Source organism: Oncorhynchus mykiss, chromosome 16 (genome assembly GCF_013265735.2).
Source record: "Oncorhynchus mykiss isolate Arlee chromosome 16, USDA_OmykA_1.1, whole genome shotgun sequence".
NCBI lineage: Eukaryota > Metazoa > Chordata > Actinopteri > Salmoniformes > Salmonidae > Oncorhynchus > Oncorhynchus mykiss.
The window spans coordinates 48,521,624-48,548,380 of NC_048580.1; the positions used below are offsets into that span (position 1 = coordinate 48,521,624).

Sequence of the window (26,757 nt, forward strand, 5' to 3'; positions counted from 1 at the left end):
TCGCTAAACTTGATCACATTACGAGGGTGCAAGATGATTTGTAGATCAGTGATTCAGTGCAGATACACAAAATGGTTGTAGTCTTCACAAATTTAGAAATAATTGTATAACGATACTAATCCATTGTGCATTGTTACAAAGCAATGTCATGTTTGTGTTGTATTTTAGTTTGTTTTACATTGCATCTGATATTGATTCTATTTTGTCTTATGAATTGCACACTGAGTATACAAAACATTAGGAACACCTGCTCTTTCCATGATAGACTGAGCTGGTGAAAGATATGATCCCTTATTGATATCACTTGTTAAATCCACTTCAATCAGTGTAGATGACAGGTTAAAGACACATTTTTAAGCTTTGAGACAATTAACACATGGATTGTAAATGTGTGCCATTCAGAGGGTGAATGGGCAAGACAAAAGATTTAAGTGCCTTTGAACAGGGTATGGTAGTAGGTGCAAGGCGCACCGGATTGAATGTGTCAGGAACAACAACGCTGCTGGGTTTTTCACACTCAACAGCTTCCGGTGTGCATCAAGAATGGTCCACCATCCAAAGGACATCCAGTTTACTTGACACAACCGTGTCAAGCATTGGAGTCAACATGGGTCAGCATCCCTATAGAATGCTTTCGACACCTTGTATAGTCCCATTTCACAACTAATTGAGACTGTTCTGAGGGCAAAGGGGTTGCAACTCAATATTAGGAGGGTGTTCCTAATGTTTTGTGCACTCAGTGTATTTGCAGGGCTCCCTTGTGAAAGAGACCCTGGTCTAAATGGTGATTCCTGTTCAAATAAAGGTAAAGTAAAATAAAACTTCCTGTGACCTTATCCTTTACCATGTAAGAATGTAATAATACACTGAACAAAAATATAAATGCAACACGTAAAGTGTTGGTCCCATGTTTCTTGAGCTGAAATAAAAGATCCTTCTCACAAAATTTGTTTACACCGTTAGTGAGAATTTCTCATGCACCTCACATGTGTAGTATACCAATAATCTGATTAAACAGTGTGACCATTACACAGGTGCACCTTGTGCTGGGGACAATAAAAGGCCACCAAAATGTGAAGTTGTGTCACATAACACAATGCCACAAATGTTGAGGGAGCATGCAATTGGCATGCTGACTGCAGGAATGTCCACCAAAGCTGTTGTCAGAGAATTTAATGTTCAGCGCTCTACCGTAAGGCACCTTCAACATCGTTTTAGAGAATTAGGCAGTTCATCCAACCGGCCTCACAACCACAGACCACATGTAACAACGCAACCATAGGACCCCTACATCCAGCTTCTTCACCTGCAGGATTGTCTGAGACCAGCCACCTGGTCAGCTGATGAAACTGTGGGTTTCTGCACAAACTGTCAGAAACCGTCTCAGGGAGCGTGTTCGTCATCCTCACCAGGGTCTTGACCTGACTTTAGTTTGGCGTCGTAACAGACTTCAGTTGGCAAACGCTCACCTTTGATGGCCAGTGGCACACTGGAGAAGTGTGCTCTTCACAGATGAATCCCAGTTTCAAATGTACCGGGCAGATGGCAGACAACGTACAGTTGAAGTCGGAAGTTTGCATACCCTTACGAGTCATTAAAACTCGTTTTTCAACCACTCCACAAATTTCTTGTTAATAACAAACTATAGTTTTGGCAAGTCGGTTAGGACATCTACTTTGTGCATGATACAAGTCATTTTTCCAACAATTGTTGACAGATTATTTCACTTATAATTCACTGTATCAAAATTCCAGTGGGTCAGAAGTTTACATACACTAAGTTGCTTGTGCTTTTAAACAGCTTGGAAAATTCCAGAAAATGTCTTGGCTTAAGAAGCTTCTGATAGGCTAATTGACACTATTTGAGTCAATTGGAGGTGTACCTGTGGATGTATTTCAAGGCTTACCTTCAAACTCAGTGCCTCTGCTTGACATCATGGGAAAATCCAAAGAAAATCAGCCAACACCCCTGCTTTGCTGCAGGAGGGACTGGTGCACTTCACAAAATAAATGGCATCATGAAGCAGGAAAATTATGTGGATATATTGAAGCACCATCTCAAGACATCAGTCAGGAAGTCAAAGCTTGGTTGCAAATGGGTCTTGCAAATGGACAATGACCCCAAGCATACTTCCAAAGTTGTGGCAAAATGGCTTAAGGACAACAAAGTCAAGGAATTGGAGTGGCCATCACAAAGCCCTGACCATGATCCTATAGAACATTTGTAGGCAGAGCTGAAAAAGCGTGTGCAAGCATGGAGGCCTACAAACTTGACTCAGTTACACCAGCTCTGTCAGGAGGAATGCGTCATAATTCACCAAACTTATTGTGGGAAGCTTGTGGCAGGCTACCAGAAACATTTGACCCAATTTTAAAAATGTAAAGGCAATGCTACCAAATGCTAATTGAGTGTATGTACACTTCTGACCCACTGGGAATGTGATGAAAGAAATAAAAGCTGAAATAAATAATTCTCTACTATTATTCTGACATTTCACATTCTTAAAATAAAGTGGTGATCCTAACTGACCTAAGACAGGGACTTTTTACTACATTGCGAAGGCAATGTGTCACACTGCGTGAAGCAGATGGTGATCACACCAGATATTGACTGGTTTTCTGATCCACACTCCTATTCTTTTTTTTTAAGGTAGCTGTGACCAACAGATGCATTTCTGCATTCCCAGTCATGTGAAATCCATAGATTAGGGCCTAATTCATTGATTTCCTTATAGGAACTGTAACTCAGTAAATCTTAGGAATTGTTGCATTTATATTTTTGTTCAGTGTACATCATAAATTGTTGGGTGTGAACAAGTTTGGCAATATTTCGGATTAATTGAATAATTTCCAGGTATTCAGTAGTATTTCAACTCAGTTTAACAGGTATAATAGTAAACCATAGTGGCTGTACCAAACCAGAGTTCAAGTCATTATTCTTAACCAGAGGAAAGATTCCACACAAAAATGCACAAAGGCGTGTGCTACCACACACACACACACACACGTCTTCGTATTTTTCAGCATTTCATCATGAGTCATTCCTCACATGGCATGCACGGACATGTGGAATAAAATGATTATAGACACTCACCCTTCAACAATATATCTATGCTGCAGTTTAGCACTAAGTGGGACTACTTCACAGCAGTACATCATTAGAAAATGTAAAAATGGCAACACATTAGTTTGACCTTGGTGAAGGTGACTCAGAAGCAGTACAGGGCAAATAAGTGTGTCACTGTGACCACATTTTTTACTCCCTGTAGGGACACAAAGACACCATATTAATCCATGAACAGAAACGAAGGCATTTTCTGCAGCTGTAAAATGACGAGGCCGTAACAAAGATGTTCACTTCAGTTCATATGAGCTACTATTCAATCAATAGTAGAAAAAAAATGAACGAGGAGACTGAACTTGGTGTAAAAAAAAATCCAGAGGATAGCCCAGGGTTTATTTTATAAAAGATACATCAGAGATCTGAGATGAACGGTACGTTGTGAGAGAAGAACCCAATGCCTAGGCAGTAACAGCGCTCTTTGTGTACAGACAAACAGTTTAAAGAAAAAAGTCAATAAAAACAACTAGACTAACAATCTTCAGTAAAACTGAACATAAATGTTAGCATTTCACAGATATGGCCCTTGCTACCCCCATGCTATTCCTTTAGTAGGCTGTTATTTGTTTACACAGGAATTAGGACTCTTGTTCTGTATATCTTATTCTAATTAAAATCCCAACAAGACATTTCAGACAATGACAAAAAAAGAAAGCCAATTTCATATCAACAAGATGGGCATATTTTATGGCTTTGTTTGATGGTGTGAGTGAATTAGTGTTTTCCTATTGGCTGTTTAGTTAGTCCTCCTTGTCACTTTGTTTCAACTGAGCTTGCAGAAAAAGTGACATTTTGGTGTACGTAAAATAGTCTATAGAAAGAGCTGTGTTAAAATACATTAAGGCTTTGAGGTTGGTATTGGCAGGTGAGTCCTGAATATTATTAACCATCGCCTGACCAGTTAGCCCTCTCATACACACGTTCATTGATGTAACAATACTGATTCTAGATAATTGTGTGAATCCTATTGACCTGATTTTCCCCCTTGGTGAGAAAAAGTTCATGTTTATTGCACCTCAACATCGGCAATGCCTTCCCATTTGTCATGATGCAGACTGAACGTGTCCATTATCCTCTCGGAGTTTGGTGGCTGTAGAAGACTTTCCTTGCTGCTTACATTCACACTGTAAAATATAATACCATTAGTTATCAGAGAGATCAATGGTAATGTTTTTTACTAAAGGCCCTGGAGCTGACCAAGCAAATCAGAAAAACAACATTTCATACACTATTGCCCACAATAACCTTTAGTGAGGAACACTGCTCAACCAATGAGAGACGATATTGGCGTCGGTAACACATTGGGTTGCTCTTATATCTGTGTAATTACACTGTAATTAGACTAGTAACATTGCATTAACACATTAATGTTCCTCACTTGAAACAATTGCAGGCCAAAAGAGGAAACAGAGTAATTGTAAAATCTTTGAAATAAAGATGGATACACTCCTTACATAAAATCGGGCTGACGAAGAAATTTGAGTTTGAAATACATTTTAAGACAGACTTACATTCCTCCTCAGGAGAGGCCTCATCCTCTTCTGTTTTTTCGTCTTCTTCCCCCCCTTGCTCCTCCTCTGCTTCAGAATCCTCCTGGTCTACATTCTCTTCTGCCAACCACTCTTCCGGTCCTGCCTCTGCCAAGTCCTCCTGCTCCTCGACCATCTCCTCCTCTGCAGGAGCAGTCTGTTCCTCTGTGAGAGCAGAGTCCTCCTGTTCAGCAGGCTCCCCATCCAAGTGAGCTGCCTCCTCCTCAGCAGCTTGCTCCTCTTCCGCAGTAGTAGACTCTTCCACCTCCTCAGCAACAGTATCAGCAGCCTCTTCCACCTCCTCAGCAGCAGCCAGAGCAGTCTCCTCCGCCACCTCCTCCTCCTCCACCTCCTCAGCAGCAGCCAGAGCAGTCTCCTCCGCCACCTCCTCCTCCTCCTCTTCCACCTCCTCAGCAGCAACCAGAGCAGTCTCCTCCGCCACCTCCTCCTCTTCCACCTCCTCAGCAGCAGCCAGAGCAGTCTCCTCCGCCACCTCCTCTGAGGGCTCATCTGTTTGAAACCCTCCTTCCAGCTGGAACAGACAGAATTATAGTGAGTTAGTACTTAGGGGAACTACAGGGCCTATGGTGACTTTGTAATCACATTGGTGTAATGTATTTGGCCTACATTGCAGTATATGAATGGGAATACAAGATTTACCCCAAACTCAGAGAATCCACAGCAGGCAATTAGCCCCTACATACTAATGGTTTAGTAGCAATCTCATAAAAGTTCCCCATGGACACATGCTGGGTAAAAATAGTTGCGAGAATGTATATGCTCCTCTGTACAAAATAGTGCAACATTTTTTGCCGTTACGAACACCAATGTTGAGATGAGAAAATATATATATATTTTTTTAAATGAATAACCTGTGACCGGTCCTGATGTACCTGTACATCCGACTATTCATTAAAAGAAGAAAATACTATTAGTAAGTCTCAGTAAGTACTATTAGTTAGTAAATTAGTAAGTACTATTAGAAAAATGTAGGTGGCTATATTTGAGGGTGACCCAGTCCACTACCAATCTGATATTCTAAACCCTGTGTGAGACTTCTTGTAGGCGTTACCTGGGCGACCTGTTTCTGCACAGCCTCCAGCTGAGCGAGGAGCTCAGAGTGCAGACTGTGGGCCGCTGAGTTCTGCTCCTGCAGACTCTGTTCTACCGTAACCAGCTGCTCCTCCACACTGGCCTGCTGGGCCCTCTGAGACTGCCCCGTCTCCATCAGCTCCCTGAAACACAGGTATGCACACACAGTGAGACGCACAGTGAAACCAACCAATACAGAAATATAAACCAATATACTTAAAGTTGCAGAAAGTTCCCCCAAAGAACCCAGGTATCCTCCTGCTTCTGGGATAATTCTTTCAAAAAAAAAGTGAACTTTGGGAAGGTTTCAGGAATTGACCAACCCCAAATACACTACATACTTGACACTTGCGATCTCCACTGTACTGGCCTCAAGTTGAGCCTGGTTGGCAGCCAGCTGTTCCTTGAGCCCTAGGAGCTCTGATGTCTGGTCCTCCAATGTGGCGCTCAGTGTGCCCACCAGCCCTTCCCTCTCCTCCAGCTTGGACTCAGCCTCCGCCAGGCTCCCTGTCAGGCCCTCGACGCTCTGGGCCATCTCCGTGCTCACCCTTGCCAGGCCCTCCACCTGCAGCCGGACAGCCTCAAACTCTTCGCTCTTCCCCTTCAGCATTACCTGCAGCTGGGTCAGCTGATCCGCGGACACTGTGGCCTGCTGCATCTCTGCCAGCCGGGCCTTCATCTCTGTGTGTAGGGAGAGGACCTGGGTGGGCAGGTCTGAGGTCTTCAGTTGCTCAGCTATGGCCAGGGCCATGCCTACCTGCTTCTGGGCCAGTTCGTATGACTCTTCCAGGGTGTTGAGGCGATGCTCAAAGCCGTCGGTACTGAGCAGCTGCAAGGAAATAAAACTAGATTTAGATCTAAATAACATCTTGAAAGCACCTGCCCAGACACTGGTCTCCAAACAAAGGGCAGCTTCTTTTATGATGAATAGACAATGATGGCAAGCCATCATACTTTCTTATGGCTGCACAATGTACTGTAAGTGAGCAGTCAGAAACAGACACTATTTATAAAGTATTTTACTACTCATGCTATTCATCCTTGGGAGGAAACTATCTATTGGTGAAAACAGTTCCAGTAAGTGGGTGTAAAGAAATGAGAACATATTCACCAGGTACTGCAATTGCTGTAGGATAATCCTATGATTTAAGTAGGACAATTTAATTCTGTCAACAGTTTAATGAATCCACATCCTGACCCCATCAGTGTTGAAGTCCCTCTGTGTGAAGACTAACCTTATAAATGACGGTGAAAGTTTGGAGATCTTCTTGACCCTAACCAGTCAGGCTTCATGATGGGTCACTCAACCGAGACAGCTCCTCTATGTCACGGAGGCCCTCTGTAATATATCCTCACATGGTCTATCCTATCATTGCTTTGAGGATGACACTCAACTACTTTTCTCCTTCCCCCCCTTCTAACACCCATGTGGCAGCATGCATCTCTGCGTGCCTGGCAGATATCTCAATTTGGATGCCGGCCCACCACCTCAAACTCAACAAGACAGAGCTGCTCTTCCTCCAGGGGAAGGCCTGCTTGCTGAAGGCACTTGTCATCTCCCATCGGGACTACTGCAACTCACTGTTGGCTGAGCTCCCCGATTGTGCCATCAAACCCCTGCAACTTATCCAGAATGGAAGGTTGAAAACCAGGCAGGCTGCAGCAAAGTTCTCCCATGTTAACCCACACACTCCACTGACTTCCAGTTGAACATCGCATCCACTACAAGACCATGGTGCTTGCCTACGGAGCAGCAAGAGGAACTGCCCCTCCCTACCTTCAGGCTATGATCAAACCCTACACCCCAACCCGAGCACTCCATTCTGCCACCTCTGGTGGTTCCTTGGCCCTCCCAGCTCCCCCTCAGCCCAGTCCAAGCTCTTCTCTGTCCTGGCACCCCAATGGTGGAACCAGCTTCCCCCTGAAGCTGGGGGAGTCAGCAGTCCCATCCCATCTTCTGAAACCATACCTCTTCAAAGAGTTTCATTATATGCAGTTGAAGTTGGAAGTTTACATTCACTTAGGTTGGGGTCATTAAAACTAATTTTTCAACCACTCCACAAATTTCTTGTTAACAAATTATAGTTTTGGCAAGTCGGTTAGGACATCTAATTTGCGCATGACACAAGTCATTTTTCCAACAATTGTTTACAGACAGATTATTTCACTGTATCAGAATACCAGTGGGTCAGAAGTTAACATACACTAAGTTGACTGTGCCTTTAAACAGCACAGATTCCAAAAAATGATGTCAAGGCTTTAGAAGCTATTTGGCTAATTGACATCATTTGAGTCAATAGGATGTGTACCTGTGGATGTATTTCAAGGCCTTACATTCAAACTCAGTGCCTCTTTGCTTGACATCATGAAAAAATCAAAAGAAATCACCCTAGACCTCAGAAAAAAATTTTTAGACCTCCACAAGTTTGGTTCATCCTTTGGCACAATATCCAAATGCCTGAAGGTACCACGTTCATCTGTACAAACAATAGTACGCAAGTATAAACACCATGGGACCACGCAGCCATCATACCGCTCAGGAAGGAGACATATTCAGTCTCCTAGAGATGAACGTACTTTGGTGCGAAAAGTGCAAATCAATCCCAGAACAACAGCAAAGGACCTTGTGAATATACTAGAGGAAATAGGTCAAAAGTATCTATATCCATAGTAAAACGAGTCCTATATCGACATAACCTGAAAGGCTGTTCACAGCAAGGAAGAAGCCACTGCTCCAAAACCGGCATAAAAAAGCCAGACGACAGTTTGCAACTGCACATGTGGACAATGATCGTACTTTCTGGAGAAATGTCCTCTGGTATGAAGAAACAAAAAGCCAAAGACAACCATCACAACCGTGAAGCACGGGGGTGGCAGCATCATGTTGTGGGGGTGCTTTGCTGCAGGAGGGACTGGTGCACTTCACAAAATAGATGGCATATTAAAAATAAAAACTATGTGGACATATTGAAGCAACGTCTCAAGACATCATTCAGGAAGTTAAAGCTTGGTCGCAAATGGGTCTTCCAAATGGACAATGACCCCAAGCATACTTCCAAAGTTGTGGCAAAATGGCTTGAGGACAACAAAGTCAAGGTATTGGAGTGGCCATCACAAAGCCCTGACCTCAATCTTATAGAAAATTTGTGGACAGAACTGAAAAAGCACGTGTGAACAAGGAGGCCTACAAACCTGACTCAGTTACACCAGCTCTGTCAGGAGGAATGGGCCAACCCTAAACATTTGACCCAAGTTAAACAATTTAAAGACAATGCTACCAAATACTAATTGACTGTATGTAAACTTCTGACCCACTGGGAATGTGATGAAAGAAATAAAAGCTGAAATAAAAATCATTCTCTCTACTATTATTCTGACATTTCACATTCTTAAAATAAAGTGGTGATCCTAACTGACCTAGAACAGGGAGTTTTTACTAGGATTAAATGTTAGGAATTGTGCAAAACTGAGTTTAAATGCATTTGGCTAAGGTGTATGTAAACTTCCGCCTTCAACTGTATGTATATATGTATATATATTAGTACCAGTCAAAAGTTGGCACCTACTCATTGCAGGGTTTTTCTTCATTTTTACTATTTTCTACATTGTAGAAATATAGTGAAGCTATCAAAACTATGAAATAACACATATGGAATCATGTAATTACCAAAAACGTGTTAAAAAAATCTAAATATATTTAATATTTGAGATTCTTCAAAGTAGCCACCCTTTCTTTGCCTTGATGACAGCTGTATTGCTTGTTGGCAAACTCCAAGCGGGCTGTCATGTGCCTTATACTGAGGAGTGGCTTCTGCCTGCCACTCTACCGTAAAGGCCTGATTGGTGGAGTGCTGCAGAGATGTTTGTCCTTCTGGAAGGTTCTCCCATCTGCACAGAGGAACTCCAGAGCTCTGTCAGAGTGACCATTGGGGTCTTGGTCACATCCCTGACCAAATACCTTCTCCCCAATTTCTCAGTTTGGCCATGCAGCCAGCTATAAGAAGAGCCTCGGTGATTTCAAACTTCTTCCAGAATGATGGAGGCCACCATGTTCTTAGGGACCTTCAATGCTACAGAAATGTTTTGGTACCCTTCCCCAGGTCTGTGCCTCAACTCAATCCTGTATCGGAGCTCTACGGACAATTCCTTCGACCACATGGCTTAGTTTTTGCTCTGACATGCACTGTCAACTGACGGAACTTATATAGACAGATGTGTGACTTTCCAAATCATGTCCAATAAATGTAATTTACCACAGGTGGACTCCAATCAAGTGGTAGAAACATTTCAAGGATGATCAATGGAAACAGGATGCATCTGAGCTCAGTTTTGAGTCTCATAGCAAAGGGTCTGAATACTTATGTAAATAAGGTATTTCTGTTTAAAAATATATTTACACATTTGAAAAAAATCTGTTTTTGCTTTGTCATTATGGGGTAGTGTGTAGATTGTGGAAAAAAAGTCAAGGGGTCAGACTACTTCCTGAATGCACTGTACGTACGATTAAAGACCAGCTGGGGAAGCTGGCAAACTAGGAGAACTTGTTACAGGGACTCACAACTATGGTCAATATAGAGCGTTGTAGCAGGCTATTTTTATTCCCATGTAGACAACTGGATTTTTTTTAAAGCAACTGCACAGTGCACACTGAAATCAGCACCATGACTGTGTCAAGAGCATGGTTACAAGCAGGGTCAATTGCTGTAAAAATGAATTGGAAGTGGAATATTTGTCAAGTGTGTTAATTTCAAAATGTTTGTGAATCTAATTTTAATATGCCTATATTGTAGGGACATTCAGTGGCAGACCCTAACAAACTATTAGGAGTTCATGTTCCCAAATTGTAGGTCATATGCCATTACAAACACCAACAGCTGCGTGACGCCCACCTTGACGGGGGTTAGAAACAGAATGAATTCGACTCACATCAGTTCAATGTCTATGCAGTATGACATTTGATACGATTTCACAACTATCATAAATTTCTAGGGAAGGCCTATAAATACCGCCTGCTAGAGTTTTCCATTTAATTAAAATGTGAAGCTCACATTTGGGGGCCTTAGGGCTCTGTCTATCCATAGGAAAATGGTAAATATATATGTCACAGAATAAATAAATGTGCAGAATAAATGAGGAAGGTCAGAACAGTATTTCAATGGGTCAACACAGGATTTGACCACAAATGACTTTGTACAAAATGTTCCTTTGGTATTTTTGTTGACGCATGGAAACAGCCTTTGACGTGCCTATTATGTTTGCCCATGTTGTTATTACGCATGGTTAACTAGGCTAATTACCTTTTCATTTGTCTGTATAATTTCTTCCTGGAAGGACTGAAGCTTCACCATCTTCATCTGCATGCCCATGAGGTTGTCTGCTAAGTAGGTTATACTTTGGTGTTGCTGAAAACAGAACCATGCAGCCGTTGCACCTCCGACCACAATCAGAACGAATAAAATGAACAAAAGCGTATACTGGTTTCCACCTCGCGCCTCCGGTTCCGAAGATTCATGATTAAAATTGTTAAAGTCTTCGTGATTGTGTTTGTTCTTTTTCCCTCGGTGCTTTGCTGTCATTTTAACACAGTAGCGTAGTAGTTAATATAAAGGCCAGAGATGGTGTAAGACCGGTTTTCGAAATATGTTTGCTCTGGTGCTGCGGTGACTTTTCCAGAAGCGTCGGTCTTTTATTCCTTAATTGATATTACACAATGCAATTTGGTCCTCATTCAAAACCGCTCAACAAAGTATCGAAAAAAGCAAGTTCTCGGTGAAGTGGTGGGTTGGGCTGCAGATGATAAAAAATAGAGGCGTGTATGTGGTACCCATAGACATAGATAGACATCGCATTATTATATCTGTCCAACTATGGCGTCTGTGAGCGCAAAGGTAGCGCAGTTGAGTCCATCTCCATTGTAAAGTAATACATTTTCTTCCACTACATATTTGAGTTGGCAAATAAATTCAAATGGTGCACACTGCCGCCTAGAGAGTGTGTTGTTTGAACAGGTATAAAGCCAAGGTTGGTGATTTACTGCCACCTGCAGTTATGGAATGTTTCCTCACAATTATAATAGATTGGCTGATCCCTCCTGGTGACCTCGGTGGAATTATGTGAACCTTCTTTAAAACTATAGGAGGTCCCACCCAGTTGACTGCTTCAAAATTGTGAATGTCCTCAATGGCGCTACCCCATGCTAAAATGAATTTCTGGCACTAGAGTCCTCCTACCCATCTCTATGATGGTACCCGCTCCAGGAAGAGAAGCATGAGTGAGTGGGCGTTCCCTGTACCATGTGTGCAGCTCTAATGCCTCGTTCACGTTGTCGGAAACTCAGGACATCCGAGTTAAAATTCATGTAAATTATTTATAAAAATAACTATAATTTGGGGGGTTATATTATTTGTTCGGTTACACACAAGTGTGTCATGGCAATGTGTTTCTTGCATTTCCCAACTCCCCCTAAGACACCTGCAGGGTCTACGCAGGTATGTGCCATATACCCACTTACTTTTCAGTGGGCTTTGGGTATACTCACTTCATAATACCCACCATACGCAGGGCCGGTGCCAGAACGAATCAGTTGAATGGGCATTTGATAGGGGGGTGGTATATGGCCAATATACCACGGCTAAGGACTGTTCTTAGCACAACGCAACGTGGAGTGCCAGGAAACAGCCCTTGGCCGTGGTATGTTGGCCATATAACACAACCCCCCAAGGTGCCTTTATTGCTCTTATAAACGTGATACCAACTTAATTAGAGCAGTACAAATACATGTTTTGTCATACACACGGGTGTCAGCCAATCAGCATTCAGGGCTCGAACCACCCAGTTAATAATAACGTTTTTGTTTCTCAAAATTGTCACGTGGTTAATCATAAAAATCTTAATTCAAATGATAAGAGCACCATATGGACACATTGATACATTGGCGGGTAAATACATTAGCGCATGGAACTCAGATATAGCCTAGGCCCTTGTTAGGCGATAGACCAATGCCGCAGTAGGCCTATAACTTCCATTGTCAACTAAGTGAACATATAGGCTAAAGCATACAAATAAAAACAGTAGAAAATATCCTGATTAATGCGATTGAAAGAAGACGAATTTCCTGTCTCCCTTCCTTTTTATCTGTCTTGACTTGAGCTATTGCTAGTGAAGTGCAACATTGTTTCAACTCAGCAGGCTGGCTTGCTCAGGCACGCGTGCTCCATCAACGTTACCAGAACAGAGAAACAACACACATGGTCATTGCTCATATGGAGCATTCCAAACAACAACAAAAAAAAGACTGAAAAAAATGGACTAAACTCCTATATCATGATTATGAAAGGAACCAAAACGTGTTTCTCACAAGTGTAGCAGGTTGTGAATTATGTAAACACTTCCACTCCAAGAGTGAGAAGGGTAAATTAATGTACATACATTAACATAAATGAATGTAACCAAATGATGGGGATTAACGGTACATTTACTATGCCTACTGGTTATAATGGGGAATTGATGCAAATAAAATATCAAAGAGCAAACAATTTACACAATGAAACAATGAACAGAGCACATTCTGGAGAGCTGAGTGCAGGCATTCTGTAGAGAGACGCATATCTTCGCCACACACCCCATCCCTTCTTCTTGTGTCAACATTTTAAATGAAACTAAATACATTTTTCACACATTTTAGATGCTTTTCACTGACATCCGCAATTTAATAATCAGCTCGATTTATTGCCTCGCACGCAGCCCCAATAGTTGGCTTCCCAAACAGACATAATCCTATGTCGTTGGGATTTGAAACAATCCACGTCAAAACCCTTTAAATAAAATCACTCAAAATACTTTACCAGAGAGTTTGGATCGTTAGCTTATTTTAGAGAGGGGTAATTATATAATTTGGCAAAACATCAATTTACTTAAAGGGAAGCCACTAACCGAACAGTGCACTGTGCATCCGCCAACTTTCCTTTCGATTTCGCAAGTGGCTGAAACCATAATGAGGTGCTCATGTCGCCGCCCTGACAATGGGAGTCGTTGTCCCAAATTCGGAAATGCAGGCAACAAGCGTAGGTCTGAATATTATGTCCATAGAAACGCATTGGGCTTATTCAGGACATATTTTGTCGAGAGTGAGCTCACCTCTTCCTCTCTGCTGAAACAGCGCTCATCTGTCTAAAATGTGTAGCCCATGTATCTGATGCTGTCTGGACAGAATGCCGTATTGACGTGCCACATTCCTCCACACACATGGTTTACACATACGGAGACAGAGGGCCGCTGTTTCGCTCACTCTGATGCTTTATCTGAGATGATACATCTGTCGACGCACATCTCGGTAAAATATTGCAATATGCACATGGAGGTAGGCCTACATGTGACTGCTCCAAAATGCAATTTGCAGGAAAACACTGTTCTAAAATGCTCATGTGAGGTTTCTTGGATGGAGATTAAATGTAATTTAGAAATTTAGAAAGAGGGGAGATCTAAAGATGCAATAACTATCATGAGTTGCTAATATGACTACGATAATGCCTTTAGCTGCTAGACAATGAAATAAAGTTGAAAGAAAACCAAAAGGTAAGACATGCCTCATAATAAGTAAAACGTCCAGGTTTCAAACAATTAAGGAACAGGGAAAATATAGATATGCTAATGTAGGCCTAACTGTATTGGAACGGTAGATGGAAAGGTTTTCCCAACTGGTAGATGGAAAGGTTTTCCTAACTAGCTACAAAGTAGCCTATGCCTACTTGGCAGAATGATATCCTGATTATTTGCATCAATCCAGTGGCCATTTGTTTTGCAAATGCCATCTCATGTGTTACAGAAACACCGCTAACCAAACAGTGCACCTAGAGCGTAGGGTAACAAAAAAAAATCTACATTTCTTCAATTTTTCTCAGACCTCAAAAGTGGTCTCCTGATGTGGTTTAAGCATTGTTGTGGACTTAGAACACCCAATTGTGTTTTTTTTCTATAAAAGTGTGACATTGAGAGTGAAAAATCAGAAACCTGTGAATTTCTGACTCATTTATCTGTTTCAATAGTAGGCCTACTATTAGCCTACTTGCACAGTACAGCTTGGGTTGGCCTGACTGTGAAAGATCATTATGGGATTCGTCATTTTAGGTCATTCAAAGTGTATGTCACTGTTTCTTATAGAATTTTTCACACAGGGCGCCTTTCCTATGCCGGGTGGGCCATTTGGGATATTTTGGGCAAAATTAGAGTGTACTCACTTCTCCAGGAGCAATTAAGGTTAAGTGCCTTTGCTCGAGGGCACAGGGACAGATGTTTGACCTTGTCGGCTCCAGTATTCAAACCAGCGACCTTTCGGTTTCTGGCCCAATGCTTTAACCTTGAGGCTACCTGCAGCCCCCTTAATTATGGAGAGCTTCCTATTGGTTGATTCTGGTAACCCTGAAGTGGGAAACTCGGGATCCGACTCTTCCGCCTAGGTTAGCAAGTCAGAAATGTCAGAGTTTCCGTCATGACTTGAACGTGACATTACCTAATAGAAAGCCCATACGTGCCCCATTAAATGTATATACTTTTCTATGTATGCCTCAGGCAACGCCAAGCCACATAGAGTCTATGCACCCAGCAAGCACATAACATTCTGAGAACCGTATGTTTCTTAGAGCGTGGTTGTCTTATGGTTATATTGCATAAAACCTTCCCACAACTTTCTGGGAATGGTGCAGGACAGTTGCTTTGGAACATTCTCAGCACATTTAAGGAACTTAACATTTTGTTGTAATTTTCTTGGTATTTCATTACTTTAACAGAACATTTACTAAAAGTTCAAACATAGTTGCATTTAATAAAAATGTTGGTAATGTTGTAGGAACATTCTCCAACTGGTTTGACATTGGGAATGTTCTCAAATAGTTCAGAGAAAGTTAAGAAACAGCAGTGAATTTCAATACTTCAGCATAACGTTTGGCTGCAATTTTACAGGCTTCTAACCAACTGTGCTATTTTTGTTTGTTTTTTGGCATTGTTTATAACTAATGTTGTACATAATGTCGCTGATACCATCTCTTATGCCAGAAAAGAGCTTCTGGACATCAGAACAGGGATTACTCACCTCGCACTGAGGTACATTTTTCCTTTAATGAGTCTGATGCGATGGATATACTGCTTTGTCGAGACAAGGCTCAAATCCCTGTCATCCATGTGAAGAAAAGATGGAGAAAATGGGGGAGGGCGGGGTGCCTTGTAAGAATTATCCCGACGAGTAGGTAAACCACCACTACCCTCCGTATTATTGGCCAACGTAGCCTCCCAAGTGGTCTAAGGCACTGCATCGCAGTTGCTAGCTGTGCCACTAGAGATCCTGGTTCAAGTCCAGGCTCTGTTGCAGCCAGCTGTGACCGGGAGACCCATGGGGCAGTGCACAATTGGCCCAGTGTCGTCCGGTTAGGGGAGGATTTGGCCGGCAGGGATGTCCTTGTCCCATCACGCTCTAGTGACTCCTGTGGTGGGCTGAGCACATGCATGCTGACACAGTCCCCAATGTTTCCTTTGACACATTGGTGTGGCTGGCTTCCAGGTTAAGCAGGCATTGTGTCAAGAAGCAGTGCAGCTTGGTTGCGTTGTGTTTCGGAGGACGCATGGCTCTCGACCTTCACCTCTCCCAAGTCTGTAAAGGAGTTGCAGCGATGAGAGAAGACTACCTACCAATTGAGGAGAAAAAGGGGTAAAAGTAAAATAAATGTATAATTGGCCTATGTGCAATAATTTGAAAACAAACTGGATGATCTACAGGACTGTAAAATCTTTGTTTTACCGAGACGTGGCTAAACGACAAGGTGACTGGCTTCTCCCTGGATCAGCAGGACAGAGCAGCTACGTCTGGTAATACGAGAGGGTGTGTCTATTTTTCAATAACTGCTGGTGCGCGATGTCTAATATTAAAGAAGTCTTGAGGTATTGCTCGCCTGAGGTAGAATACCTCATGATAAGCTGTAGACCACACTATCTACCAAAAGAGTTCTCCATATTATTCGTAACCGTCTATTTACCACCACAGACCGATGCTGGCACTAAGACAGCAACTCAACGAGCTGTGTAAGGCCGTAAGCAAACAAGAAAGTGCTCCTCCATAAGCGGCGCTCCTATTGGCCGGGGACTTTAATGCAGGCAAACTTAAAACAGTTTTACCTCATTTCTACCAGCATGTCACAACTCTAGACCACCTTTACTCCACACAGAGATGCATACAAAGCTCTCCCTCCATTTGTCAAATCTGACCATAATTATATCCTCCGCATTCCTGCTTACAAGCAAAACTAAAGCAGGAAGCACCAGTGACTCGCTCAACACGGAAGCGGTCAGATGCTTCAGATGCTACGCTACGCTACAGGACTGTTTTGCTAGCACAGACTTGAATATGTTCTGGATTCATCCAATGGCATGGAGGATAGAGGTCGATCGATTAATCGGAATGGCCGACTAATTAGGGACGATTTCAAGTTTTCATAACAATCGGAAATTGTTATTTTTGGACACCAATTTTTTACACCTTTATTTAATCTTTATTTAACTAGGCAAGTCAGTTAAGAACACATTCTTATTTTCAATGACGGCCTAGGAACGGTGGGTTAACTGCCTCGTTCAGGGGCAGAATGACAGATTTTCACCTTGTCAGCTTCGAGGGATACAATCTTGCAACCTTACAGTTAACTTGTCCAACGCTATAACCACCTACCTCTCGTTGCACTCCACAAGGAGCCTGCCTGTTACGCGAATGCAGTAAGCCAAGGTAAGTTGATAGCTAGCATTAAACTTATCTTATAAAAAACAATCAATCAATTATAATCACTAGTTAACTACACATGGTTGATTTCATATGTTCTCATGTTCTGAGCAAGGAACTTAAACGTTAGCTTTCTTACATGGTACATATTGCACTTTTACTTTCTTCTCCAACACTTTGTTTTTGCATTATTTAAACCAAATTTAACATGTTTCATTATTTATTTAAGGCTAAATTGATAATGTTGATGTATTATATTAAGTTAAAATAAGTGTTCATTCAGTATTGTTGTAAGTGTCATTATTACAAATAAATTAAAATTGGCCGATTAATCGGTATCGGCTTTTTTGGTCCTCCAATAATCGATATCGGTATTGAAAAATTATAAATTGGTTGACTTCTAATGGAGGAGTATACCACCTCAGTCACCAGCTTCATCAACAGGTGCATCGACGTTGTCGTCCCCACAGTGACCGTACATACATATCCCAACCAGAAGCCATGGATTACAGGCAACATCCACACCGGGCTAAAGGCTAGAGCTGCTGCTATCAAGGAGCAGGACACTAATCCTGGTTTATAAGAAATCCTGTTATGCCCTCAGATGAACAATCAAACAGGCAAAGCGTCAATACAGGACTAAGATTGAATCCTACTACACCAGCTCGGACGCTCGTTGGATGAGGCAAGGCTTGATAACTATTATGGACTACAAAGGGAAATCCAGCCGCAAGCTGCCCAGTGATGCAAGCCTACTAGACAAGCTAAATGCCTTAAAACCTGTTGATCCTACTTGAGACGCAGGCGTCTCAAGTAGGCACCTGGAAATGCAAATGTGCTACGCTAAATGCTAAATGTACTCGTTAAAACTCAAACGTTCATCAAAACACACATACAGGGTATTGAATTAAAGCTACACTCGTTGTGAATCTAGCCAACAAGTCAGATTTTTAAAATGCTTTTCGGCGAAAGCATGAGAAGCTATTATCTGATAGCATGCAACACCCCAATATACCTGAAGGGGACGTAAACAAAAGAATTAGCGTAGCCGGCGCTACACAAAAACGCAGAAATAAAATATAAAACATTCATTACCTTTGATGATATTCTTTGTTGGCACTCCTATATGTTCCATAAACATCACAATTGGGTCTTTTTCCCGATTAAATCCGTCCATGTATGCCCAAAATATCCATTTGTATAGCCTGTCTGGTTCAGGAAAAAAGCTCTCTTCCAACACGCAACGTAATTTTTGAAAATTATATAAGTTGCCTATATTCTTTGTTAAAACACTTCAACCTACTTTTGTAACCCAACTTTAGGTATTTGTAAACGTTAATAAGCGATCAAATTGATCACTGGGCGATCTGTATTCAATAGCAGCTACTCAAGAAAACAATGTCCATTTTTCTCTCTTCCAAAATCGATTGCTGTAGGCTGGATGGAATGAAGGCTCTATTTGTCATGACACAAACGATTTTTGTCAATGAAAATGACGTTTTTGGCTACATCGTGTGGAAGCTGTAGGAATTGCATCCTTGGCCCTATTAATTTAGGTGCCCTTTAAACAATACATGCAAGTGGCGCATGGATATATTTTTCAGTTTTCAGTGACCAGTTTTTCTTGCGCTTTTCGATGAAACACACGCTCTGTTATAGTCACAGCCATGATTTAACCAGTTTTAGAAACTTCAGAGTGTTTTCTATCCACACATACTAATCATATGCATATACTATATTCCTGGCATGAGTAGCAGGACGCTGAAATGTTGCGCGATTTTTAACAGAATGTTCGAAAAAGGAGAGGGTAGACTTAACAGGTTATTAATTAAGCTCATGTCGAGGCAAGCAACACTGAAGCATGCATGAGAGCACCAGCTGTTCTGGACAACTGTGATCACGCTCTCCATGGCTAATGTGAGCAAGACCTTTAAACAGGTCAACATTCACAAAGCCCCAGGGCCAGATGGATTACCAGGATGTGTACTCAAAGCATGCACAGACCAACTGGAAAGTGTCTTCACTAACATTTTCAACCTCTCCCTGACCAAGTGTATAATACCTACAGTTGAAGTCGGAAGTTTACATACACCTTAGCCAAATACATTTAAACTCAGGTTTGCACAATTCCTGACATTTCATCCAAGTAAAAATTCCCTGTCTTAGGTCTGTTAGGATCACCATTTTATTTTAAGAACGTGAAATGTCATAATTATCGTAGAGAGAATTATTTATTTCAGCTTTTATTTCTTTCATCACATTCCCAGTGGGTCAGAAGTTTACATATACTCAATTAGTATATGGCAGCATTGCCTTGAAATTGTTTAACTTGGGTCAAATGTTTTGGCTTTTTCCCACAATAAGTTGGGTGAATTTAGGTCCATTCCTCCTGACAGAGCTGGTGTAACTGAGTCAGGTTTGCTGGCCTCCTTGCTGGCACGCACTTTTTGAGTTCTGCCCACAAATTTTCTATAGGATTGAGGTTAGGGCTTTGTGATGGCCACTCCAATACCTTGACTTAGCCATTTTGCCACAACTTTGGAAGTATGCTTGGGGTCATTGTCCATTTGCAAGACCCATTTGCAACCAAGCTATAACTTCCTGACTGATGTCTTGAGATGTTGCTTCAATATATCCACATAATTTTCCTGCCTCATGATGCCATCTATTTTGTGAAGTGCACCAGTCCCTCCTGCAGCAAAACACCCCCACAACATGCCTGCAGCAAAGCATCCCCACAACATGATGCTGCCATCCCCGTACTTCACAGTTGGGATGGTGTACGTCAGCTTGCAAGCACCCCCCTTTTTTCCTCCAAACATAACAATGGTCATTATCTCCAAACAGTTCTATTTTTGTTTCATCAGACCAGAGGACATTTCTCCAAAAAGTACAATTTTTGTCCCCATGTTCAATGGCAAACTGTAGTCTGGCTTTACGGCGGTTTTGGAGCAGTGGCTTCTTTGTTGTTGAGCGGCCATTCAGGTTATGTCGATATAGGACTATTTGTACTGTGGATATAGATAATTTTGTACCTGTTTCCTCCAGCATCTTCACAAGGTCCATTGCTGTTGTTCTGGGATTGATTTGCACTTTTCGCACCAAAGTACGTTCATCTCTAGGAGACAGAATGTGTCTCCTTCCTGAGCGGTATGACGGCTGCATGGTCCCATGGTGTTTATACTTGCGTACTATTGTTTGTACAGATGAACGTGGTACCTTCAGGCATTTGGTAATTGGTCCCAAGGATTAACCAGAATTTTGGAGGTCTACAATTTTTTTTCTGAGGTCTTGGCTGATTTCTTTTGATTTTCCCATGACGTCAAGCAAAGAGGCACTGAGTTTGAAGGCAGGCCTTGAAATACATCTACAGGTTCACCTCCAGTTGACTTACATGATGTCAGTTAGCCTATCGAAGCTTCTAAAGCCATGACATAATTTTCTGGAATTTTCTAAGCTGTTTAGAGGCACAGACAACTTAGTGTATGTAAACTTCATACTTCAACTGTTGTTTCAAATAGACCACCACAGTCCCTGTGCCTAAGAAAGTGAAGGTAACCTGCCTAAATGATAACCACCATGTAGAACTCAGGTCGGTAGCCATGAAGCACTTTGAAAGGCTGGTCATGGCTGACATCAACTTAGAAGAAAAATAAACGCACAACTATTAAGGCAAGGTGCTGGCTAGCGGAGTAGAAAACTTGAAAATAAAGAGAGCCGCACACTAGGAGCTCAGATGCAATTGTTTTAAATTACCAACGTTTCGACAGCCAAGCTGTCTTCATCAGGGTATAAAGAAGACAGCTTGGCTGTCAAAACGTTGGTAATTCAATTTTTGCATCTGAGCTCCTAGAGTGTGCGGCTCTCTTTTATTTTCATGGCTCACATCAACACCATCATGCTGGACACCCTCGCATACCGGCCCAACAGATACACAGATGATGCAATCTCAATCACACTCTACACTTCCCTTTCCCACCTGGACAAAAGGAACACATATGTGAGAATGCTGTTCGTTGACTACGGCTCAGCGTTCAACACCGTAGTACCCACAAAGCTCATCACTAAGCTAAGGACCCTGGGACTGAACACCTCCCTTTGCAATTGGAGCCTGGACTTCCTGATGGGCCGCCCCCAGGTGGTATGGGTAGGTAACAACACATCTGCCACGCTGATTCTCACACTGGGTCCCCTCAGGGGTGTGTGCATAGTCCCCTCCTTAGTCCCGTCCTGCGTGGCCAAGCATGACTCCAATATCCTCATTACATTTGCTTACAACACACCAGTGGTAGGCCTGATCACCGACCACGTAAAACAGCCTATAGGGAGGAGGTCAGAGTCCTGGCAGTGTGGTGCCAGGAAAACAACATCTCCCTCAATGTGTGCAAGACAAAGGAGTGGATCATGGACTATTGGAAAAGGAGGCCCAAACGGGCCCCCATTAACATAAACGGGGCAGAAGTGGAGCGGGTCGAGAGTTTGAAGTTCCTTGGTGTCCACATCACCAACAAACTATCATGGTCCAAACACACCAAGACAGTTGTGAAGATGGCACGACATTACCGTTTCCCCCTCAGGAGACTGAAAAGATTCGGTTTGGGTCCCCGGATCCTCAAAAGGTTCTACAGCTGCACAATCAATTGTATGGTATGGAAATTTCCCAGGGTAATGTGTACGTCCCAGTATGTCACTGGGGCCAAGTTTCCTGACATCCAGGACCTATATACCAGGCATTGTCAGAGGAATGCCCCAAAAAATGGTCAAAGACACCAGTCACCCAGGTCATAGACTGTTCTCTCTGCTACCACGTGGCAAGCAGTACCAGAGCACCAATTCTAGGACCAAAAGGATCCTTAACAGCTTCTACCTGTGATGTGGTGAGGTTGGATCCAGGCACAGAGAAGAGACCAGAAGAGGAATCAGTGGTTAAGGATGAACATAATACTTTACCGAGAAACAAAGGATCATAGTAACACTGGGAAAACAACCAACACTTAGTCTCGAAAACTCATTCAGGAGACATCTGCACAAGACAAACAATTCAAGCTTCTACAAAGGAAACCAGAATACACACCTCTTTTAGCAGGGAAATCAAAATGAGTAATATTACACAGCTGAGTATCATTAATGTCTCTTGGATGGTCTCTGCAGCCCTCTGGTGACAGGGTGGAACCATGACACTACCTCCAAGCCATAAGCCTGCTGAACAATTAATCAAATGGCCATTTGGATTATTTACATTTACACGCCCCCCCCCCCCTGTTTTTACACTGATAGTACTTGATGTGTATTACCTATGCATCACTTTACAAATTACCTCGACTAACCTGTACCCCTGCACAATGACTCAGTACCGGTACTTCCTGTATATAGCTGTCACGACTCCGACCGAAGGACACTCCCCTTCCCGTTCGGGTGGCGCTCGGCGGTCGTCGTCGCCGGCCTACTAGCTGCTACTGATTATTTCCTCCCCCTCCTTATGTGTTGATTGTGTGCACCTGTTTTGAGTTAGGTAGTAGGCTTTATTAGTCAGCCGGCCCGCAGGGTTCCTTGTGCGGGATTAATTATTGTGATCGTCTGTTTGGTGTACTTGTGTGCACGTCTATTGGGTTTTGTGGTTTCCCATTTTGTGGGTTTTTCCCTGGACAGTTTAAGTCCCCCTGTTTGGGGCATTTGTTTGTTCAGTACGCCCTGTGTTTTTGTGAGGGTTGGCTTATGTTCAGCGTTTATTCAGTGCATTAAAATAGCACTCCCCTGAACTCTCTGCTTCCTGCGCCTGACTCCTCACCCACTTCACTCAGACCGTTACAATAGCCTCGTTATTGTTATGTAATTTTCTTGTGTTACTTTTTGATTTGATTATTTTTTTACTTTAGTTTATTTTGTTAATATTTTCTTAACTCCATTTCTTGAACTGCATTGTTGGTTATGGGCTTGTAAGTAAGCATTCCATGGTAAGGTCTACACATGTTGTATTCAGCTCAAATAAAATTGGAATCGATTTGATCATGGTTTTATTTAAGTCATGTTCTCAAATTATTCGAAGAATGTTAAGAAAACATTGTTTTTCTGTGAGAATTTCATTACTTCAGCATAATGTTTCCTACAGGTTTCCTCATGGTTCTATTTAAATTCATGTTTTCAAATTGTTCAGAGTACGTTAAGAAAACCTTCCATAAAAACCACAAGAAAACTTTTGTAACATTTAGAGAACGTTTTAAGTAACATGTATACAGGGCAGCAGCCTCTAATGAGCTAATATTTCAGTCTCTCGGGCTCAGCTTTGATGCACCTGTACTGACCTCGCCTTCTGGATGATAGTGGGGTGAACAGGCAGTGGCTCGGGTGGTTGTTGTCCTTGATGATCTTTTTGGCCTTTCTGTGAAATCGGGTGCTGTAGGGGTCTTCGAGGGTAGGTAGATTGCACCCAGTGATGCGTTGTGCAGACTGCACCACCCTCTGGAGAGCCCTGCCTTTGTGGGCGGTGCAGTTGCCATACCAGGCGGTAATAAAAGTTTGTGAAGGTTTTAGGTGCCAAACCAAATTTCTTCAGCCTCCTGAGGTTGAAGAGGCGCTGTTGCGCCTTCTTCACCACACTGTCTGTGTGGGTGGACCATTTCATTTTGTAAGTGATGTGTACGTCGAGGAACTAGCAGTGTTATTAAAATCACAACCACAACTTCCAAGGAACCAAATAGCCAGCTGTGTAGTGACTGTGTAGGCCAATTATTAGTAAGTATGTAGCCTAAAATATGAAGGGGCTCTATAAACACTTTCACAACAACTGTGGACAGCATAGCTCAGTTATTGTCTGTAGTCATATTTAGTATTTCATGGGACCTACAGTTGTCACACCCTGATCTGTTTCACCTGTCTTTGTGCTTGTCTCCACCTCCCTCCAGGTGTAGCCCATCTTCCCCATTATCCCCTGTGTATTTATATCTGTGTTCTCTGTTTGTCTGTTGCCAGTTTGTTTTGTTCATGAAACCTACCAGCATTTGTTCCCCTGCTCCTGTCTGTCTCCCAGGTTGGGTCAATGCCATCTCAATTTATGTCCTTTTAGGTTGTGGAGTATCCACATCAAACACAATTATCAAAAACGATAACTCTTGGATTTGTACTTACTATCCCCAACAACCGCAGTGCATGTCTTACAAGCAGTACAGCCATGCATTTTTGGAAATAACTTATAACTTACCATATAACAAACTTTACATTTTCCACCTTGATACATAATAATGTCTCTACATGCTGAAGCACTGTAAAAACATAATGTTTCTCATTCTGTGAGCGAGAGAGAGAAACAATATAACTCTATTTCATGCAACATTCAATGACATTACATTCAATTATATTCCGACTCACACCAAGGTACTACATACATTTGTCAGAGTAGGTCAGTTGAGTTCTCATCTCTGACTGAGTTTGGTGGAGCACTCGGCCCTCCCCTGGGCACTTTCTATTTGGATGGTGTACTCGCCCGAGTCTTTGGGGGTCCCGCAGACTATCAGCAAGGAGCAGACACCACAGATGGTGATTAAGTATTTGGTGTTTGGCTGATGTTGTTGCGGTACCAGGTGACGCGAGGCTTGGGATTTCCCTTTATGGCACATATAGCATTCGTAACCTTTGGGAGCTGTGTGCTGTCTCAGTGGCAGAAGGAACGATTGAGCAGTCCGCAAATCACAGGTCTTGTAGGCTGGCATGTTCACCACAAATGTTCCTAGAGAAGAGGCAGGGCAGAGAGGTCAAACGCTCATCTCACATGTCATGTAATGCATACGTTAAAATGGCAGCATTTTATAAAGGGTTAATAGATTGTTTGTAATAAATAGATACATAAATACATATAATATAAATACATATAATAATAAATATAATAATAACAAACAGGTATAACACATTAGTACTTAATGTTGAGCTTAATGACTTAGCTGTTATTGATTATACTGTTATTATTGCCAGTCTATCCATATGAGCTGATTATATGACTTGGCAATTGATCTCTTTACTTGGCTAGTAATAGCGTTCTTCCTCTTACTTCCCCAGGTGGACGACTAAGATGGGGCCGACATGCCCGTGTCCTTCTTAGCGTAGACACGGAAGTGGTGAACTTGTTGTTGAAGAGCCTGTCGGGCCACTGTGCTCCATGAGCCTTTGATGGAGTCTCGTTTAGACACAGAGTAGTGGAGGTGATCGTCACACATCTCATCAGGTGATGGTTCCCAGATAACTGTCATAGTGCCTGGGACGTTCTCCTCAAGTTCTACTGGTCCTGGGGGCTTGGGATCATCTAGTGCCAGAGTCAGAGACATGAGAGTCAGGAGGATGTAACTAACACTTTGGGAGGAAATTCTCTCATTATGTGAGAATTGTTGCATCAATCATAGCCGATGTTCATTGTGATTGCTGATATTTAAAATACTTTATTTGTGAGTGCTGACACTTGCCATTTTTTTCATCTTGTGCAAGTTCCAAATAGCCTCGCAAGCCGTTTGATCTCGCAAGCTTACATTTAGCAAACCATTAACGTAGGAGATCAGGTATCTTGTGAGGCTAAGTTCCAATCCCTTCTCAGTCTGAAATAGACTGGGAGAGCTTCATTGTATGTTACTGTACCTGTAACCCTAACCCCCACGCTGAAGGTTTCCTGGTCCACTAGGTTTTTGACCCCTATGGTGTAGATCCCTGAATCAGAGCACTCAGATGAAGTGATCAGTAGCGGAGATGACGATTCAGAGTTAGAGATACTGACCCGCTTCAGCACAGGAACATCATCCTTCAGCCACGTGACTTCTGGCGTGACTTCTCACTGAGTTTCTTCAGCATTACACGGAAGTCTTTTGACACCAAACTCAGCATAGCTGCATTCATAGTCCTTCCAGTCTGCACTCACTTTTAGTTCTTAGGAAACTTTGCAGTATTTAGTTTTTGTATGTATTATTTCTTATATTGTTAGCCCAGAAAATGTTATTTGTTATTACATACAGCCGGGAAGAACTATTGGATATCAGAGCGACGGTAACTCACCAGCACTACCAGCATTATGACCAGGAATGCGACTTTTCTGAAGCGGATCCTTTGTTCGCACCTCCCAAGGCAATTGAACTGATTCTAGAAGCCCCAAACCCAAAACAATGCCGGCGAAGGAGAGGTACTCGGAGCACACCACCCACCACTTCCAAGTATATTACTCCCTAATGTTCAGTTCCTGGATAATAAAGTTGACGAGCTCAAGGGCAAGGGTTTCTTTCCAGA

The 26,757-nt window shown here is 42.4% G+C and overlaps 2 protein-coding genes across 3 annotated transcripts; both read right to left on the minus strand.

Annotated features, from left to right (window-relative positions):
- Positions 1–3,418: 3,418 nt before the first annotated feature.
- Positions 3,419–11,553, minus strand: LOC110492176 (neurofilament medium polypeptide). Of its 2 annotated transcripts, XM_036947129.1 has the most exons (6): positions 11,039–11,553; positions 6,083–6,570; positions 5,722–5,884; positions 5,522–5,542; positions 4,632–5,181; positions 3,419–4,244 (listed from the first exon to the last, which is right to left on the minus strand). In XM_036947129.1, exons 1-6 carry the CDS (start codon positions 11,315–11,317, stop codon positions 4,240–4,242), a joined length of 1,506 nt encoding a protein of 501 aa, XP_036803024.1. In that variant the 5' UTR covers positions 11,318–11,553; the 3' UTR covers positions 3,419–4,239. The 2 variants fall into 2 exon arrangements, with proteins under 2 accessions (XP_036803024.1, XP_036803025.1); XM_036947130.1 differs by lacking the exon at positions 5,522–5,542 and having other exon boundaries at positions 11,039–11,551.
- A 14,003-nt stretch (positions 11,554–25,556) lies between these two features.
- On the minus strand, positions 25,557–26,544 carry LOC110491085 (immunoglobulin-like and fibronectin type III domain-containing protein 1). Its single transcript, XM_036945781.1, has 3 exons — positions 26,539–26,544; positions 26,119–26,257; positions 25,557–25,792 (listed from the first exon to the last, which is right to left on the minus strand). Exons 1-3 carry the CDS (start codon positions 26,542–26,544, stop codon positions 25,557–25,559), a joined length of 381 nt encoding a protein of 126 aa, XP_036801676.1.
- Between the last annotated feature and the right edge of the window lie 213 nt (positions 26,545–26,757).